This window comes from Pomacea canaliculata, linkage group LG13, assembly GCF_003073045.1.
Source record: "Pomacea canaliculata isolate SZHN2017 linkage group LG13, ASM307304v1, whole genome shotgun sequence".
Lineage (NCBI taxonomy): Eukaryota > Metazoa > Mollusca > Gastropoda > Architaenioglossa > Ampullariidae > Pomacea > Pomacea canaliculata.
In genome coordinates, this window is record NC_037602.1 from 16297660 (window position 1) to 16316774 (window position 19115).

At 39.5% G+C, this 19115-nt stretch overlaps 1 protein-coding gene across 1 annotated transcript; it reads right to left on the bottom strand.

Moving 5' to 3' along the window:
• Positions 1-8440: 8440 nt before the first annotated feature.
• Positions 8441-12127, bottom strand: LOC112554485 (the record flags this gene model as incomplete). Its single annotated transcript, XM_025222265.1, is given in 2 exon segments — positions 8441-11748; positions 11750-12127. Coding segments are annotated over 2 exon segments (846 nt in total), but the record flags the coding sequence as incomplete, so codon positions are not given.
• Positions 12128-19115: the final 6988 nt, after the last annotated feature.

The window sequence follows — 19115 nt, forward strand, 5'->3', positions numbered from 1 at the left end:
TCTCAGTCCTTTTCATGTCGTTAGAGGGAGAGGTGTCACTTTTCTCGGGGTAGCTTTATTTGAGGGTGGTGCCTGCTGCTTTACCTTCTCTAACTCTGTAAGAAGTCGGATACTATCCCACTAGCTAGGTCGCTAAGTACGTTTGCTGCGCTACACAGGTATCGAACCGGTTGGCTCTAAGTTCGGACGTCAGCGCTCTAACCACTCACCTATCCCGAACGGTAATCCCTTATTCGTCTTTTCTCACCAATATTCAATCCTTCAAATTTTCGTTTAGCTCGACAGATAGCTTACACTAATATTTTTAACAAATGTACATGAAGCTTTCTTAATGCACAAGAAAGGACATCCCTAAAAAAGGCAATGATAAAATTAATGAAAATAAAAAATAATTATGAAAAGAAAGGCACATTAAAATAGAAAAAAGTCAAATAAAGAAACAAAGAATGAAGCTTGAAAAAGACCAGAAAAAGAGAAGATTGATATGTCTCCTCTGCCTTCAGGTTTTGTCCTCAATGGTATTTTTGTGGAGTCTGTTTCACCCGAACGTGGCAGCACTGTAATTCAAGGAGTGTCCTTTTCATCTTGTTCAAAACAACCTGTCTTTTTCCACACACCATTAGACCCTGAGTGTGTCTCCTTAATTGACAAATAGGCACTACTCGTAAGATTGAAACAGATGCACAGAGGCACTACTCGGGTGCTTCTTAAAAAGTCTCAATTTTTTAAAATTTTGCGTTCCATCCTTATATTCAGTTTTGTCAAATTACGAAGGCATTCTTTTATTTTATCGTTGTTGCCATACTAGTGGACACCATCATCATCATTGATTTCATCACAAGCACCGATGCTTCCGTAACCATAGTCGTAATCGCTCTCATCTTTCTTCCATGTCTTCCTCTCCTTGTCCATCTCTTTGGCTGCTGTGAATTGAAACCACGAAACTCGTTGCCCTTTCGCTGACATCGGGGTTAGAGAGTCCGGGTCTTGTCCTACCCTTCTCCTAACCCATTAATCTTCGCATCGTCGTGTCTTGCCCCTATCAGCGACACCCATCGGCCAACGTACCCTGAAAAATACTTGCCGACAGGTTGACAGCATTTCCACCTTTTCAGCCTTGCATGTCTGCGCATGCGCTGGGGTGGCTACCAGACCGGTTCATTTCCTTTCTTGAACACTTCGACATTGTCTTGGTGCGGGTCAGTAAACATTTATCGTCAATACTTACAAGGGTCGCAAACGTTTGGATCTCGTTTTGGGTCTGGTGGACTTCTTTCTGGACAACACACTTCCTAAAACTGGTTGACAGTCGAGACATTTTCCAAGGCAACCAGTTATCTCCATTTCACACTCGTTTCCGTTTTCCCTCTTGGATGTCAGAAATCACCGCAAGGTGGAACAGAACATCTACCAGTGGCATCAGATCATCTTCCCGATGTTACTTATTTAGCTGACTGCCGTAGGAAGGTCAAACATCCATGACAACTGAAAATTTCGGCAGCGAATGTCAACAAGGTGATCAAGTGTGTGATTCTGTGTGAATCCGATGAAAATCTGCGTCGTTTGTTTGAACCTCACCGTGGTCTGTGGGAAGATTGTAGGTGATGTTTGACAAGTATAAAATGTTCATGAGCGTGTTTACCTTGATTATTCATTTTCTCCCCTTTCTAAGATGTTAGGAGTGGATCGAAATGAAAAGAGTGCACTACACAGAGAAAATTGCGACATAACTCTGGTGGCCAGTGCAAAGTTTGACAACGCAATTTGAGCGGGTACCCTATGGGAGATTGAGACAGGGAGCGAAGGAAGGGAGCAAGTTAGCGAGCAAGTCGACTGGGAACATGCACCACAGCAATTCGTGTCTCTCCCTTCACTAGAAGTTTTCTTTTCTTGTTATCCCTCTCCTTCCTTCTTCCTCTCTTGACGCTGGATCTGTTCTGCACTTTCAGGAGAAGAGCATCTCCTACGCACATGTCTGCATTATTCCTTAATTCAACAGGTCATGCTCTTCCTTCTCCTTCCGTTGTCCCAAGTGAGCTGTCCATCACAACAAGATAGGAAAGGGACACCAAAAGTGCAGCAAGTCCTTCACTGTTTCGCTACATGGAGGCCAGGCATGCCTCTTTTCATTAAGTTTCGAAAGATTACAACAAATTCACAGTTACAACAGTTATCAGGACAAGCTACCCGGACAACGCTGGGTACCAGTCTAGTATCAGTTTGTTCACGGGCATCGATCTCAATTCAACTCTGTCAATGTGAATGGCAATGTTGCCCACATCCCGAGCTGGTCGAAAGACCGAGTTCTGCTGTGTCTCGGGCGAAAATGCTATTTGATCGATTTATTTTTTTATTTTTATTTTATTTTTTGGCTCATTTCGCCGCGTACTTCACATGAAATGTGCTTTGTGAGAGGGTCAGAGTTCAAAGTGCAATGTGAGATATCAACGTCAGCCTCCCATCGGTTTGGTCAGTGTTGCTTTGGAGCCAAACCACAATGAACAGTCGTTTCACATAATGACACTTCCGAAGGTAATTATGATATCGCCCCCAACTGTTACACATGGATGAAAAAAATTTAATTTGCTGTAGCATTGAAGTGACTAGAAACTGATTGCTTTGTCTATGTTTCCGATACTTTCTTACATGCTTTTCATGTGTTTCAGCTATTTCCAGGAAATGTATTTCCACAAAACTTTAAAAATTTTCAATTAAGATTTATTTATTCGAATATTTTTCCTTCCATGTTATTCAGTCCTGCACACATAGCAATGTTTATTTCTCCGTAGGATGTGCTTTGGTTGAATGAAATAACTTCACTAGCCGCTTAGAAATCACATCACAAACCTCCTGCTCGCTGTGTTTTTGATAATTAATGCAAGGTCTTTAATTTCAGGCTAATTATTGATTCATTTATTTGAATATCTCTTCAGGGCAAGCAGCAAAAATTATTTGCTAAATGCAATCAAATGTGAAACGATGGTCGTGAACGTATGGCAATAAACAAAAAGGGAAATTAGGAATAAGGTTTGTGATTGCCATTTCCACTCAGAGGTAAATGTTATACCGAAGTGAAGATAATTCAAATGCTCTTTTCCCTTCATATTAGCAATATTGTGCACATCATGTTGTACAATAAAATTGTCTGAATCTTGTTCTAAGAATGAAGTTCTTTCCATTTTTTGTGTTTATCATTGTAAGACTTGTACAAAATAATTTATATCTCTCTAAGTTTCTTCTTCTAGGGCAGATGATAAAAAAGAGACAATTTTCGAGAATTGCCTCTCATTCAATACAGTGTCTGCAAGACTGAGTTCTGTGATGGAATAATGATGGATGATGGACGATGAATTGATGGATGGATGATGATGATGATGATTGATGATGGTGATAATGATGATGATTTATGATTGATTGATTGATGATTGATGATGGATGATTGACAATGACGATGAAGAAAAAGGGTGGGCTGGAGCAGGGGGAACCCAGCGTTGCCATAGAGACAGAAAACAGAATGTATGACATCGATGCAAGTCATCCGGTCCAAGGTCTGTTGGGTCTGCAAGCATCAGTTACAATCAGGAGCACTGCGCCTTTTGAAGCGATATGTTGTCAATATTACGGCCTAAATCACTGCAGGCACCTTCGTGGACTGTCAACAGATTAGAAAGCTAAGAACACAGACGGGCCATTTCTGACCGACTGTAGAGAGCTGGACCAAGCATCACGGCTCTCCTTTCCCAGAAGCCTCTCAGTCGATTTCCAGCTGCCCCTGGAAACATGCGAAGCTGAGATCTTTACAAACCCTCGCTTTGTCATTTCTTTGAGCCTTTTGTTTTGGTGGAAGGTAAGAAATAAATCCTTCCACACACACACATACACAGGAACAGAGAAGTCAGAGAGGAGAGAGAGGAGGGGATAAAACAAGAAAGAAAACATTAGGACAAATAAAGTAATAAAATAAAGAAAAAAATTAAGAAAACAGTATTGATTTCACGCACTTCAGCAAAAAATATATTCAAAGAATTTCTGGATGATTTCAAAGCTAAAAACAAATTAATGAACAAACAAACAAAAAGAGATGGGGAGGATGAGGCCAAAGAACAGTAAAAGAACCACTACATTCTAGGTAAAACGTTAAGCGATGTAAAGAACATCTTGGTTTAATTCAACAAATTCTTTTTTCCCACAATTACTCTCAAGTACATAAGAACTATCAGTCTCTTCTAAGGACCAGTCTTAACAACATAGGCTCATGTTTTGCGGCGCTGGGATCAGAAGAGACTGGTGGCCAAAGAGTCTGTAGACAAAGTACACACTGATGTCTTTGTCACCGAGTCCTGCGCGAAAGAATAAACTGCAGGGTGGCCTTCGGGGATGGAAGGACAGAAGCTGTATGGATAAAAGAGTTTCTTGGGAGGTTTGCAGAGGGTCGATAGGACAAACAAGTGTGGCGAGGATACAACAGACTGAATGTTTAGTAACGACGTGACTGCGCGGTGAGCAGAGTTCACTTGCCGACTAAAGATCGATTTCAAAGTTAATCAAGTAATTAGTGCAGGAGGTCTACATGTGACCACACATATATCCCAGAACACATATGCACGCAAGAAAATGCATGCTTTTTGTTTTGTTTTTTTTTTCTCTCATTCCATTTCACACACACACACAGAGCGGAAGAGGGACAAAAGGAGATAGAAGAAGAGAGATGGGAATATTTTTGCTCACATAACTTGATATTTATATTACGCTGATTTTTTTTAAGTTTCCATCATACAGGCTTCTATTTTTCAGTCTACATTTCGTTTGATCTTGCTGCCTTCGTTTCATTTTTCAAATTTGCTCTTCAGGCGCACGAAACCATTTTTTAAGTAAATAGAACCGATAATGTCATATGGGAATTTCCTAATGGAAGCACTCAGTGAATTACTAAATATCATTTTAAACAAGTAGAACACCCTGAATAAGCAAAACCCTCTACAAATAATCTAATGCTATGACTTTACATTTGGGAAACGGAAACACATCATTAGGTCACGTAGGTCGACGTACTCGTCTAAAAATGGCGCTAGAAATGTAACGTCTTCAAAGTTTAAATCCTGACCAATAGTTTTGTAAAAATTACTACGTTTCATATAAAGTGTCCAGCATGATAACCACAATGACTGAAAGAAGGAAAATATTGCTGCTTTCGTCAGCACACCACTTGAAATCGTTTCTAGAAGTTCACGTAGAGTTTAAAAATCAAATTTTATTTTTTATTTTCTTTTTTTTTTAAATGAAAGTAGCAACGGGTCATTTAGAAAAAGAGTAGATATAGCGCGGCTACATTTCTTTCTCTCCCTAGCTCGCTTCTCACTCTCTCGTTCTACAGTCCTGTTCCTTCCTCCTCCTTTCTGATGTTTTTTCACAAGAAAAATTCTTTTATATATTTTCTAGACAACCTAGGTAATTTTCGAGATTAATACAGTTTTTTTTCTATCAGATTGCATACTCAGCTCCTCATTATTCCACATACCCCACCTGTCTTACCTTGAAATTTGAAGTGTCATGAGAGGGCGGCAGGTGAGCAAGCAGTGACGTATGTAAACTCCGGGTATGTAACCCCCGGGTACCTACTTTTCGGACAAACTTCAGCTGCAGTCTCGGGTCTTGGTACCCTGGCCATGGACCTCGGCGTTATAAACGCGCCTCGCAAATTAAGTGACAGCTGCGGACTGCACAGGTCGCGCGCACACACACACACGCGCGCGGGATAATAGCGCAGCACGCGCAGAGTAGCGGGCCTTCACTGGCAACTCTTCTGGTGGCAAGACCGTGAGGTAAATACGCTCCAGCGGATTTCACAAGACGAGATTTCACGAGATTGCACGTTGATGACAGGGATTAAGAGGCTGAGACAGAACTAGGAATTGAATAACCTTAAAAATGAAATGCCAAGAGGTTCATTAAAGTAAAACAAGAAATAAAAAGACAGAAAAAAAGAGAAATAAAGGGAGATGACTTGGAAAAAGAAAACAAAACAAGGTATGAGATTAAAGGAAGACTGAATTTAAAGTAGGTTAATTTCATTTCACCTCTTGTCCATGTTCTGAGTTTGAGAATATACTATTACGTATAAGACAAAAATATTACTGATAATCTCATCTTAATTTTTTGGAGTAAGAATAAATCTCAAACAATATACATTAATTGCATGTTCAACAGACCTTTCATATTTGGTTTCTGTAAGCGCCGTGTTCATGCAGATTTTTGGAAAACAATTTTGTTTCTGAGCTTTCTCAGGAGTTTAAAAAAGTGCTCACCCACTAAATCTTTAAATAATTTCGTCACTGGCATCGTGGAGGCAAATGAAAGTTTTGAAATGAAAGGTTGTCTATGCATTCATTTGTGCGTGTAAATCTGCTTTCTTCTACCTTACTTTCAGAGAGAGAATGTGTGAGAGAGAAAGAAAGAGGGAGAGGTGGGTGGTCGAGTTTATAAATCTCTCCTCGGCGAGACTAGCATCGAGAAAATAGTTGGCCAACATCTGTGTCTGAAGTCATCGTGACTGTCGTCAAGGAGATTTATATTCGGAACACACAAGCTCACCCTTGGGAAATATTTATTTTATTTTTTGGGTGGTGGAGGGTCGGTAGGTGGGTTAAGCCAAATCACTTGAACCTGCTGACCGCCAGCAACTGTCGAGAGTCTATAAGCCGATCTCCATCAATCAGAGCAAAGAGCTGATTATTCTTTTCTTTTCACGGTCCTACTTTTTCTGCTTTAGGAGGAAGGTTCGTTTTTACCTTCATCACCCCACCCAGATTTGTTTCATTTTTGAGGTGAGGTGGAGGGCATTAGTTTTTACTGGAAGCAAGGAGAGTGGAGTCCCTTTCACAAATTGAAGACCTCTAAATCTTTGTTTTGCCTTCCAAAGGCTCCACCCCACCTCACGATGACCGGTTCTTTACCTCCACAGCACTCGTCAATGAGCTTGCAATGCGAAAGGAGAAAAGGGACGCCTCGTGACAGTTTATTTGTTTATTTATTTTGTCATGAGCCCGCCTCGGCATAAGTCATCATTAAAAAGGTGAAAAGCGGTTAGAGGTTTGCAGCTGATGCTCAGCGTGGGATGTGCCTCTGCCTTCAACCAGGCAAATTGTTTTTCCACTTCTTTTTCGACTAGTTTTATAGCAACCTTTTACTCTTTTGGTCTCGAGCTTCAAGTGTTGTTTTTTTCTGGGCTGTCTTTGTGTCTATTTTATTGTGGATCTGATCTCTTACGTTTCCCTAATTTCTTGTTTTTTCGGATGTTCATTCTAGCTCTCTAGACAGTAAGTTTAAAAGGGTCATTGAAGAGACGTCGTGTGTATGTCCACATTCATTGTGTAAACTCTTCCATGGTGACAGAAATTTTGTACCATAGAGGTCACAATGGACAGGTTTTGATGATGATGGTGTTTTTACTCCGAACCAACAACTAGAGGAAAGTTGTCCGTATATCAAGGCAAAGCAGCCGGCTTTGTAAACAGGTGTCACTTGCAGAGAAGAAAAGCGTGCCTGAGACGAGATCTGAACCCAGAACAGTCAACTCTCACTGTATTGGTGACAGGAGTTAACCATTGCGCCACAGGGGCGCCCACAATGGACAGGACTGCAAAACCATGATAAAAATTGTATTTTACAGAATAAAACAACTTTAAAAATTAGGAGAAAAAGCAGACCCTGAGATGCTGATGGTGACGGAGAAACTGCAATATCGATATATAATAATGCTTAATATTAAAATCTTCTTCCTCGTTTTCTCCTCCTACGAAACGAAATAGTGGTGATGACGACGACGACGACAACGACGATGATGACGATATAAATTCTCCATACAGAGAATATTATTTCTGGAGCAGAAAGCTGTAAGAAACACAACTCTATTTTCCAGATGTGATTATGTATATTTCTCTCATCTCCTGGCCCGCTGGTCGCCGTTGTAGTTAGTGCTGGATGTCGCCCTCCACTTGCTCTCACGCCATCTCGCGGCGACCCAGGATCACAGCGCACGCGCAGGGTGTGAACCTCGTCCTGGTATGAGTAGTGTTCAGACGGCTAATCCAGATGAAAATGGCAATAAACACGGAGTCACCTCTTGGTGGGTGGCATCGCAGAGCCCGGTAAACCTTATTTTGTGTGTCTGTGGAGATTATTGTGGGTCTGTATATTCTCTCATTTCTACGTGTTGTATGAGTGAAGATATTTGTCAATCTGTGTGTGTGTGTGTGTGAAAGAAAGAGACGAGACTGAAAAATCACTCGGACATAAATGTCGGGGACGCGCGTCTGTGCGTTTGTGTGTGTGTGTGTGTGTGAAACATGTTTCTATGTCAGGATTCGAATATTTGTGTGTGTGTGTGTGTGTGAGCACGCGCGTGCGGTAAAGCATACGTGTTTATGTCTGTATGTTAGTGTGAGAGAGAGAGAGAGGGAGAGGGGAAAGAAAGAGAGAGAGCTTTCGAAAAGTGCACGCAGGTCAATACCTGGGGCGTGGGCAAATATTTTTGCTAACGACCTTCCATTGTAGAACAATCTCATCAAAGCAGCTTATATACAGAAAGAATCAGCAGACTATATGCTACAAGCTCACAGCCCGTAATTCAGTTGTGGAGAAAATAACATGTCACGTAAAGCATTATTGCCGATTTTGACATAGTCACACATGCTGGCTGCAAGAGCTAAACCCACCCACCCCAACATCAGGAAAGTGATAAGTAAATCGAAACACTGAATGAATATACTTTGCTCCCTGATATTTGCATAATCGATGAATACTTCCCTGACACGCGAACGCAAACTCAAAACGCATCGTGCACGCACACTCACAATCTGAAGACGTATGGTGTGTGAACTGGCTGAGGTGGTGGAACTAAGGAAGAAATCACAGAACGAAAAGAAACAGGAGTATCATTAATAAAATTTATTAATAACCAAATTAAAATGTGATGTGGATACATAGTAAATATATTTCACATTGATGTTTATTTGCACGTTTCACGTTTATTTGCATAACAAATAAATAAATCCATGGACTATGAATACACTTCACTCATTGATAAATACATAAATAAAGTCAAGGCACAGATAAAGGATATACTTTAACATTAGCATCAGACGGACGATTGTCGATTTCTTGCCACACACTTCGCACAGCCGCCTTTAACCCCGGGGAAGACGTTTTAAAGAGGGCAACAGCTGGAATCGCAGACACCGATGCTGCGGTCGCAAAATTTAAGCGAATTAGTTTCGATCCAACGGGAGCGTCTGTGGGCTTTTTCTAAAGAAATCTCTCACCACAAGCGGTTGTCCAGAGGAACCCTATACGGCGAAGGCTGGTGCTAGAAGAATTTTTAGCGTTTTGTCCACATCCACATTCTGGTCTTTCTATTGCGTCTACAGCTTTCATTACACTCTAAGCACAACTTATCTCCTTGCTGCTTGCTGGCTATTCTCTGGCACGCAAGCACGCGCTCACACAGATGCAACACAGAGTGAGTGAAAGAGAGAATCGATGGCATTTATTGTGTGTAAGGATTTCTCTTGGTAGAGGCAGAAATCTCACCAAAAAAAATAAATAAATAAAAATAATAATCCCTTGCTTTGTAAAGACTACTAGTACTGAGAGTGCAATCAAACTAATTTTATTTTCGATTCAGGTTATTGTGTAGTGCAGAATAATACAAAACGTGCATTTGCAATTCATTTTCGATGCATGTAATGAATCAGATTGACTCTGAAATACATATCACTGATATTGCAGTTTCCATCCGTGTTATTATTCCCAGCAGCTTTTAAACTGCGGACAGAGAGAATCGATGACATGAAACTGAAACACTAAGCAGCCTATAGAAACGCGATAAGGATTCTGGGATACACATTTTGTTTGCAGCTTTATAGAGCAGGATTCTTCAGGGAAGGATTTACAGTGCCTGTGATGTTCCGACACAGCCATTTACCAATAATGTGACCCAGACAGTTGCGATAAACCAATAAACCTCCGCTAGAAAGTCAGTTTACACTTTAGAAAACGCGGACATCAGTGAAAGGAAGAAGCTGGGGAGAGGGAGGTGTTTTCTGGACGCCATCGATTCTCACATGTGAACGGAGAATCGTCTTCGTCCTCAAGGTTCCCCTCAGCCGTACTCCAAGATGAGCAATGAGGAGCGAACAGTACGAATTGTCTCGCTTTCTCTTGAACTCCTTTGCCTGAGTCGCTCGATTTGTGTGAAGGTCTACGACCCCAATTATGCGCACTATGCAAGGTCAGTATGTCCGCAATAGTATACGAATTTCTGACCACATCGGAGACTGGTTCCGGAAACGAAGATCATTGTAAAAGCTACCACGTGTCCTCTTCTCCACCACCCATTTGTTTTTCATTCCCCCAACCACACCGTTTGTCCACCCGACTGCCTCTTTCTCTGTTAGAAGTCGATATGTAAAAAACAAATATTTAAAAATCTTCTTAATTGTAATCTGTAAAATTTATTTTAGAAACAATAAAACTTTACCTCAATACCTTTCCCGTCAGATTTTTTTAAAGCAACAGTTAGATGTGCGTCAGAATATATATCTTATTTTTATGTATTTTTAACTGATACTGGTCTAGTTTTGAACTATCAGCTTCGTCGACAAAATTATCACAGCCTGTCATCCACGATCTAATACTGCAACCAAAAAACTTGCTTACCCGTGTCATGAAAAGTGAATATATTTCTTCCAACAAAAATTAGATTACAATTCATCCCGCAAGCAAAAAGAAAATCAAGGCGAGAAAACAAGGTTATGTCTCTGTTTAGGGAATGTCTAACACGTTTAAATGGCTCTGTTGTATCGTGGTACTCTGAAAATTGTCTAACTAGGTGATAAATGGTGTTTCGAACTGGCACCAACACGGCAGAAGATGATAAAGTATATTATGATGAAGGAAAGCGATGCTGTCACTTGATAAGCTGTTTCTAATTTAACATTTCTTTACTGCGGTTTGAATGCGTCCCTCGCTTCAATGAATACTGTCATTGAATCACTATCACTAATAAAATGCCTTGACTCGGGAACTCACTCAACCAATGCATGGATTTTGAGAAGACTGACACACACATATTCTGACATCGTTTGTTCGAACGGCATTCATTCAGTATGGTTTAGCAGCCGTATCATCACTGCTTAATTCGACTAGTTTCAAACAGCACTGTTGTTGTTGTTGTTGTTGTTGTTGTTGTAGTAGTAGTAGTAGTAGTAGTAGTACGGACTGTCACAACTTTGATTTTAACATAGTGTCATTAGAAACGACCTTTTCTTGAACGGAAATCATTTTCAGGGACTTTAAAAAATCATCTAATGTCCGTACATATTCGTCGTGGTGGAGTCGTAAATGTCCACAATGTGTTGACTTTTCCCATACTTGAAAGGTTACTGGGATTTTTACTTTGCCCTTCCAGTGTGTCTCTAAAGATTTTAAGTGAGCGTAATCACACATGGGGTCGTCTTGGCTAGCAAAGACAAGTGTAGGCACTTTTGCGGGGCGACTTCGGAAAAACTCGACGCCTTTGAGGTAAAAGTCGACCGTCTGACGCCTGGTGGCGCATAGGTACGTTCTCATGGTACCTTTCATGAGGTGCTGCAGCGGCGCTCTCTTGGTGACCCCTACGACGATGCCCTGCATCATGTTGTCCAGCGTCCCGAGGGTCAAGCTGTCAAGGACACATGCGCGGACTCGGTTCAGGAAGACTTCCTTCGCGATCGGGGTCCTCGTCGGCCAGCATTAGGCACGTGGTGTAGTTGTATGCGCCAATGGACATGCCGTGCACGAGGAGGTCCTCGTAGTGCCGACAATGACCCTTCAGAACCTCGATAAACTCACGGGCTAACTTCTGCGACAGCGGCGGCCACAGGAATTGCCCGACAGCGCTGGTGATATGCAGTACGTCAAACCCGCGCGACAGATACATCTCCACGTATTTGAAGGCCTGACTCTTCTTCGCCTTCAACCACGTAAACAACAGGACCAGTGCAGGCGTGGGCGCAGTCGAGGCCTCCCTGGAGATCCTCCTGGCGTTGGTATTTTCTCGCTGCGCAACAGGACGAAGCCAGATTTCAGTTCAACACCCGCAGGTTCAGGGGACTGGTACTTGACATGACTTAAGAGTTATCCCTGTTCTGTAAAACAAAACAAAAATATTCACATAAATATTTAAGCGTACAGGTACATGAATAAGCATTCCTGCATGGTAAGCAGTATATTCGAGACTAACGCCCTAATCTCTCCGACTTCATTATCAGTTTGCTTGAAGAAGTCATTATGTCACGGCGACTATCTTAACACCTCCTTTGCAGCTGTATTTATGTCAACGACTTTCGACAAAATGTTGCCAGTGGCTGATATTTCACCTCATGCATATTCACATTACTGAAACAAAAGCTCACACGCAATTTCTTTCTATCCATCTCTTTCCCCACAGAGTTGGGCCATGCATGTAAATACTAATTTTTATTTCTTCTTTACGTTGTAAAACCCTGAACTTAATCTTTAACTCCTAACCCCAATCCTATCCCTAACCCACAACTCTAACCTAACCCTAAAGCCAATTGCTAACTTATGCAACAATATATGTACACTTCTCGATTTATTTAATTCATTAAAAGAAAACACGAAAAGATATACAGAACACTAAAAACTAAACAAGGAAGCAATTTTTAAATATGCCTAAAAAAAATCAGTGATAAGAATTGATGCCATGGTGATAACATGCACATTCAAAGTCCCTGCGCTGTATGGGTTTCGCAAGTTCATAGCCAATAGTTAACCTTATGTACAGTCGCCCAAACTCGCTGGGAAAAGGAAAGCCGCTTTCCTAACAGCACACGTATGGCAGGCAACAGTAGTGATGGCAATACTAAAAGGTTATAATTTTATTTAGACTAATGTGCGCAGCTGAAGTTGCGACGGAACATCACAGGAATTCACTGTTAAATGTACTCGTGGTCAAAGAACGATAACCATTCCTTTGAGTGCTTCCTATGCGATTGCCTCCCTTGCATATCGTAAAAAGTAAGCGAAGTAGTTGTTATTATTTAATGCCATTTCAGATAAGAAAAATTGGAGGCTTCCGACAGTTAACAGCATACTTAACCAAAAATAAACTTCAAGATATTATCAGCAGATTTATATTAGCTATGTCTGCCGTTGCTAGCGACATCCAACTATTTAGTACCAGAATCTGCATTATACTCATTGAACTAATAAAGAATGCCCCCCCCCCCAAAAAAAAAAAAAACCCCAAAAATCAACGAAGTTATAATTAAAAGTAAAAAAATACAAACAAAAAAATGATGTCACTGTTAAGAAAAATGCAGATCACGCATCATTATCTATGCATGCCTTTCTATCCCACAACAATAAGCAATTAATGTGCATGTAGTAGTAGTAGGAAATCCTCCTACCTATATTCTTCAGTTTTTTCTTAATTAAAAACTGTTATTTCACAAAGATCAACAAACATTACTGAACTATACATTGCAATGGCTGCTCTCAACCCCTCCAGAACAGGTACGTCAGAAAATGAAAGGTCAATCATTTGAAAAAATGGGGAAGAACAAAAATCTCTTCAGTTCAGGTTATTTTACAGCCTCATGTTTTACATGCAGGATGGATGAATATTTACAAAATGGGTAGTTACACATAATAGAATAAATTAAATTCTTTTTAATCGATTTCTCAAAATAATAATGTAAAAGGAGTCAAAATAAAAGACTAATTAGAATTAATCTCAATGAGAACATGCAATGAAATTAAATTACCACTAAAAGTTTCATTCAAAGATGAAGTTATGGTGTATGACTTAGGAAGTCATCAAAAAAAAAGTTTTACATACAGGAATTAAATACAAGAAAAACTGTATTTGCTGGTCTCAACATAAATCAAAGAGCAAGCAAATGAATCATATTCTACGGAGTCACAATTCTAACGTGTAAATCATGCAGTGAAAAGTCTAACTCATAAAAAATAAATGATATAGTCACAATCCTATCATTCAATATATAACAAGGTATCTGTCCTAACATGATTCAGAGAGAGTGCAGTCACAGCAGTGCTGAGTTGATGTTAAGACAGACAACTTGCCGCCTGCTTGTTTCTGGTAAAGACAGAAGAAGCTCTGAGATTAAATTCTGTTTGTACAGAGAACATTATCTCCCTTAAACAACATAAAATTGATCTTGACAAGTGTGCTCATACAGCCAGTATGTCAGCCACTGTAGCAACATGGGTGCTTACAAAATGTTTTGCTTTCTTGTTTTTTTCTTGAGTGATCACAGGATAATTTATTTAATGTTTAAGTATTCCATGTCTTTTCTGTGTAAGAATGTATACAGTATGCAGTATACTATGATATCTACCAGTAAATAAATTTTAAAGTGTCTAAATCTAAAAACATGCACTTAGCATGCTGCAGAAAATTATGTAAAAATGTAAAATAGCATTTTTTAAAAATGACCAAGTAACTGAAGATGTGCAAATATGTGTAAAGCAATAGCCACACAGCAGCAGAAATCTGTCAGTTCAGTTATACATGTTTTTTAAATTCAAAATTTGGGGTACACACACAGAAAAGAGAGAGTCTGTAAATGAGAGTATACCAAACTATCCTGACCTGAAGTCCACATAGGAAGAAAAGATACAACATAATAAATGGCTCGAATTGTTGTAAACTTTTATTTTGAGTGCTTGTAATAAAAAAAATAATTGATGAGCAATGCATTCCAGACAGCTGAAAGCCAATTAATTTAAAATAAGAAGCATCTTCTGCAAGATGTCTGCCCATATCACAATTTTTTTTTAAATTTGTAATTTTTTTTAAATAAGGAAATGTGTAATGCTAATTTTTAGGAGTCACTCCGACACAGATTAAATATTTACTTCAAATTAAAGAAAACATGCATATAAACAAAATACCCTAAAGTTTCGGTTTACCAGATGACAGGGAGACCAATGGTCTCAATTTTGTTTTTTACACATTGCATGCAATTGATATAACTGCATAAAATTTTTCAATTTGGTATATGTTTTTGAAGATTTTTATGAATAAATGGACTGGTTTTTTTCTTTTTAAATTCTTCACTTTTGTTACCATCACTTTCAGTAAATGACTACCATAATTTTCGGACTATAAGCCGAGACATTTTGCCCTCAGCCGATGAACTTGTTTGCGAATTTTTCTGATTCTGAATAATTGTTCGATGAATTGAAACAATTAGATCAGTTACTGAAAAACAGAGAAAAAATAATGGGCAATTCTTGTGGGTTCTATCTCAAAAACCATGATAGTGAAACAAACCTAAGGCTGACAAAGTATGCTGTAAATGCTAACCCAGAAAATGATCTTTAGTACACAAAAGCGAAAGTTTTTGATGAACAAGTTCTTCATGTCCCAAAAATGTACATGCTTATATATTATATGAAAATACACATGCATCTGTTTTTATGCTATTTATACATAAATACACATCCATGTACACAGAGTAACACAGTGAGCCCTCACACACACACATTATAAGCACGCACGTACTATCTGTATCAATACTTTCATGACATACAGATTTCACACTTCATAATACCACATGACAAAGATGGACAAATCTTCTAAGCTCTTGTAATAGTGATTGATTCACAACTTTCCCTCATGCAAAAATGAGGGCAAGAGCAAAAATAGATATGCAGCTCACATCCAAAGCGACTTCTTTACAGTGATTCACGATCAAGTTTCCTCAGCCACAATGAAATGAGGTCATTGCACTTTTATTAAACTGGTGCATTATTTATACAGGAGTAATAGTGTAGAAGGCATAATTATTTTGCTCCCGAGATAGTGGAAAAGAGATTGCTGTAGTGGCATATCGAGAGTTTGCAGTATTTGCCATATGATGCTTTGCATGCTGGGAATGTAGCATTCTGTGTCTGAACACCAACAACTGGTATCATCTTTAACACATGCTAAAGTCCAAAGGCTATATAACCACACAAGGTACACTACAAACTGTGACAAGATCTATTGCCAATAAACCCTGGGGCACTCTGCACTTTTTGATAGCTCCTTTGCAGGAATGTACAAAAGTAAAGTACAAATGAACTGTCCTGACAATAAGATTATCAAATAACACCACACACAACAGCATGTGGAAGCTATATATATGTCTCCTGTCTACTTGAGTGCATTTTTTTCCTGCTTAATGGGCTTAGTATGTGTCACAAAATGCAAAATACTTGCCATATGTCACAAGTTGTAAATATTAGTTCACCCAGCAGGCTGTGAAAAGTGCTGATTGTTTTGATCGTTCACAAGAGGGTCTTTCTTGTTAGAACTGAAACTGTCATGGCTCAGCAAGTATACTGTCTGAATTTGAACTGGTCAGAATTACTGATGTCCTGCTGAAATGTTTGACAACAGGCTCTCACATTGTTCAAAGGAGGAAGGCTTAAATGATTACCCACCACTTTCACCAATAGAAGAACATTTTAGAGCTTTCAGAGAAACCATATAATAGCAGCTTTAACAAATGGCATGAAACACATTTAATGCTGTCATTAATTTGTGTTGCATGGTTAAAAATGGTTATGGATTTGACTTAATAATCAAATTTACACCGATATGAAAAATTCATTTTATTAGGAGTCTTACTGAAGAAAGCACACGCTTCTATTAAATGACAATACATATGCATCTGTGCTTATGCTATTTATGCATAAACACATACACAGGTACACAAACAGATTCACACAGACAGAATCATATGAGCCCTACTATGCATACACTTATTATAAGTACACAGGCGTACTATCTGTATCGATACTTTCACGATGTACAGCTTTCACGCTTCATATTACCACATGACAAAGATGGACAAATCTTCTAAACTCTTGTAACAGTAATAGATACACGTCTTTTCTCATACAAAAATAATACAAGTGCAGCTCACCTCCGAAGCGACTTGCAGTGCCTCTCGTCTCAGTTATCTGTGCCACAACGAAATAAGGTCATTGCACTTTGAACTGAGCAGCTTCGGCGGCCAAAAAATGATTTGTATAGAGTAGAGTGTAGAAGGTATGATTACTTCTCTGAGAGTGGAACAGAGAACGCTGGCGTGGCGTATCGAGAGTTTGCAGTAGTATCAGAGGCTACCAAGAGGGACCACTGTTGTATTACTGCTTGGTCAAGGCGCGGTTACGGCGCTTAGGGCCTAACCCCATACGTCGAGTCGTCTGCTAAACTTGTATGTTTTTTGTAAGTCTTTGCGACGCTCTTAATACTCTCTGCTGTTAAAAAAAGAAATTTAAGTGAAAATAACGTACGTAGTGTTGTATGCTGCGAGTATGAGAGAGTGTGCAGGTTCTTTTTTTTAAAAATTATTATATTTATTAATAGCTCGATCTTTGTCCGACCTTCTTTCTTCCCCGTGCACTCGTCGCGCTGAGACCCACAACAGAGCACAGACCCCTCCCCTCTTTAGATAAAGCGTTAAACCACGGGGACAAATTATCCAGAAGAGCTAGTAACCTTAATGTCTTAATTATTATTTTAAAACGAATTCACACAGATTTTTTTTCACTTTGATCTGTTCTGCACGCTTGCCGATGTGGTCATCTTAAAGTAGACATCCCTTATGATTATAATTTGAAAGACTATAATAACAGGTATGTTGTTTGGGGGTTTTTTTTTTGTGTTTTTTTTTTTTTTAATATTTGAAGCTGCATTAATCGTGGTGATGTTCTATTCTCACACTTTGATTTATCCCAGTATATATGTTACAAAGGGAAAAGCTGAAGCGAGTTTTGGTCTCAGGCATATTTGTAACCGAGTCTATCATAAAATGAAGTGTAATTGTTTTATAACATCTTGGCATACGTAGAAGGATAGCAGAGTTAAAAAGGCAGGTACAAGAGTAAGTGGCAGGGTTGCGGGTCTTGACTACTTTTTTGTATTGTGCTACATGTTTTATCTCAGCGTGTTATAGAAGTGGGGCAAAGCTGAACAACTCTTCTTTTGTCGTTGATAAAAGCCTAGTCAAGGACATTGAATCAGATTACCACCGCCTGTCGCGCAGGAACAGAAAACTTGCTGGGGTGAGGTAACCTCGATCTCGTCTTTTGCGGGTTTCCTTTACACAAGGATTTAACGTCCATGGCCTATTCTAATTTTTTTTACCCGCTTCGAAACACCTCTGTGAAGAAAATATCGTTGCTCCAAATGTAGTCAAGATTGAGATGTCTTCACTCCCTTGACCTAGCTGACAAGGGTAATAACATAGTTTCCTCTTTGGTGATAGCTTTTTGCTTTTTTGTTTCTCTATGTCGATCCGTTTTGATTGGTGTGTCCGTTGTTTAATCTTCACCTTTGGCCGTCATCGTGCTTTTTTTTTTTTCCTGCCTGTAACCTTCCATCCACGACTTTCTTTATCGACTCCCGATCTTTTCTTTTTGCCGCCCCAACAGTCAATTTGACCAGCTACTTTACTTTGAGAAGAGGAAAGTAGATATGTTGCATCAGCACCTACATGTTGGTTACAGGGTCAGCTACTCTATCGCCTACTATATATTGCAAGAGTGAGTCTGTGGTAGTGAAAACAAATGAAAGAAGACTGCATCATCATGTCATTTGTTGTTATCACACAGAAGTATAAGAAGTTGTCATACTTATTGCTATGTATAACGAACGTGTCATCATGTTTCTACTTACATTTACTGTGATTATGCATCTCGGACAGAAGTTTAGAAGTGTTGTTTTCAAGCTTAGAAAGAATTCTTGTTGTGTGGTCACACTTTCAAAACTGGATAGCTCAATGTGCAGGAAAACGAACTTTGACCACCTTCAGCTTTAGTCAAGTTTAGCATTCGCATGCGGCCATTTATTGAGGTAAGCATGAAACAACATGAGACCAACTTTAAATGTATCTGACCAACGATTCTTCTACAAGAACAGTCGTGCTGAAATATCACGAAAGGATTAGCATGTAACTGAGTCAAATACCACTGAACCACTTCAGTAATCAATAGCATCGCACTTGGTAAGCAAACGCTAAAAAAAGAAGTACTAG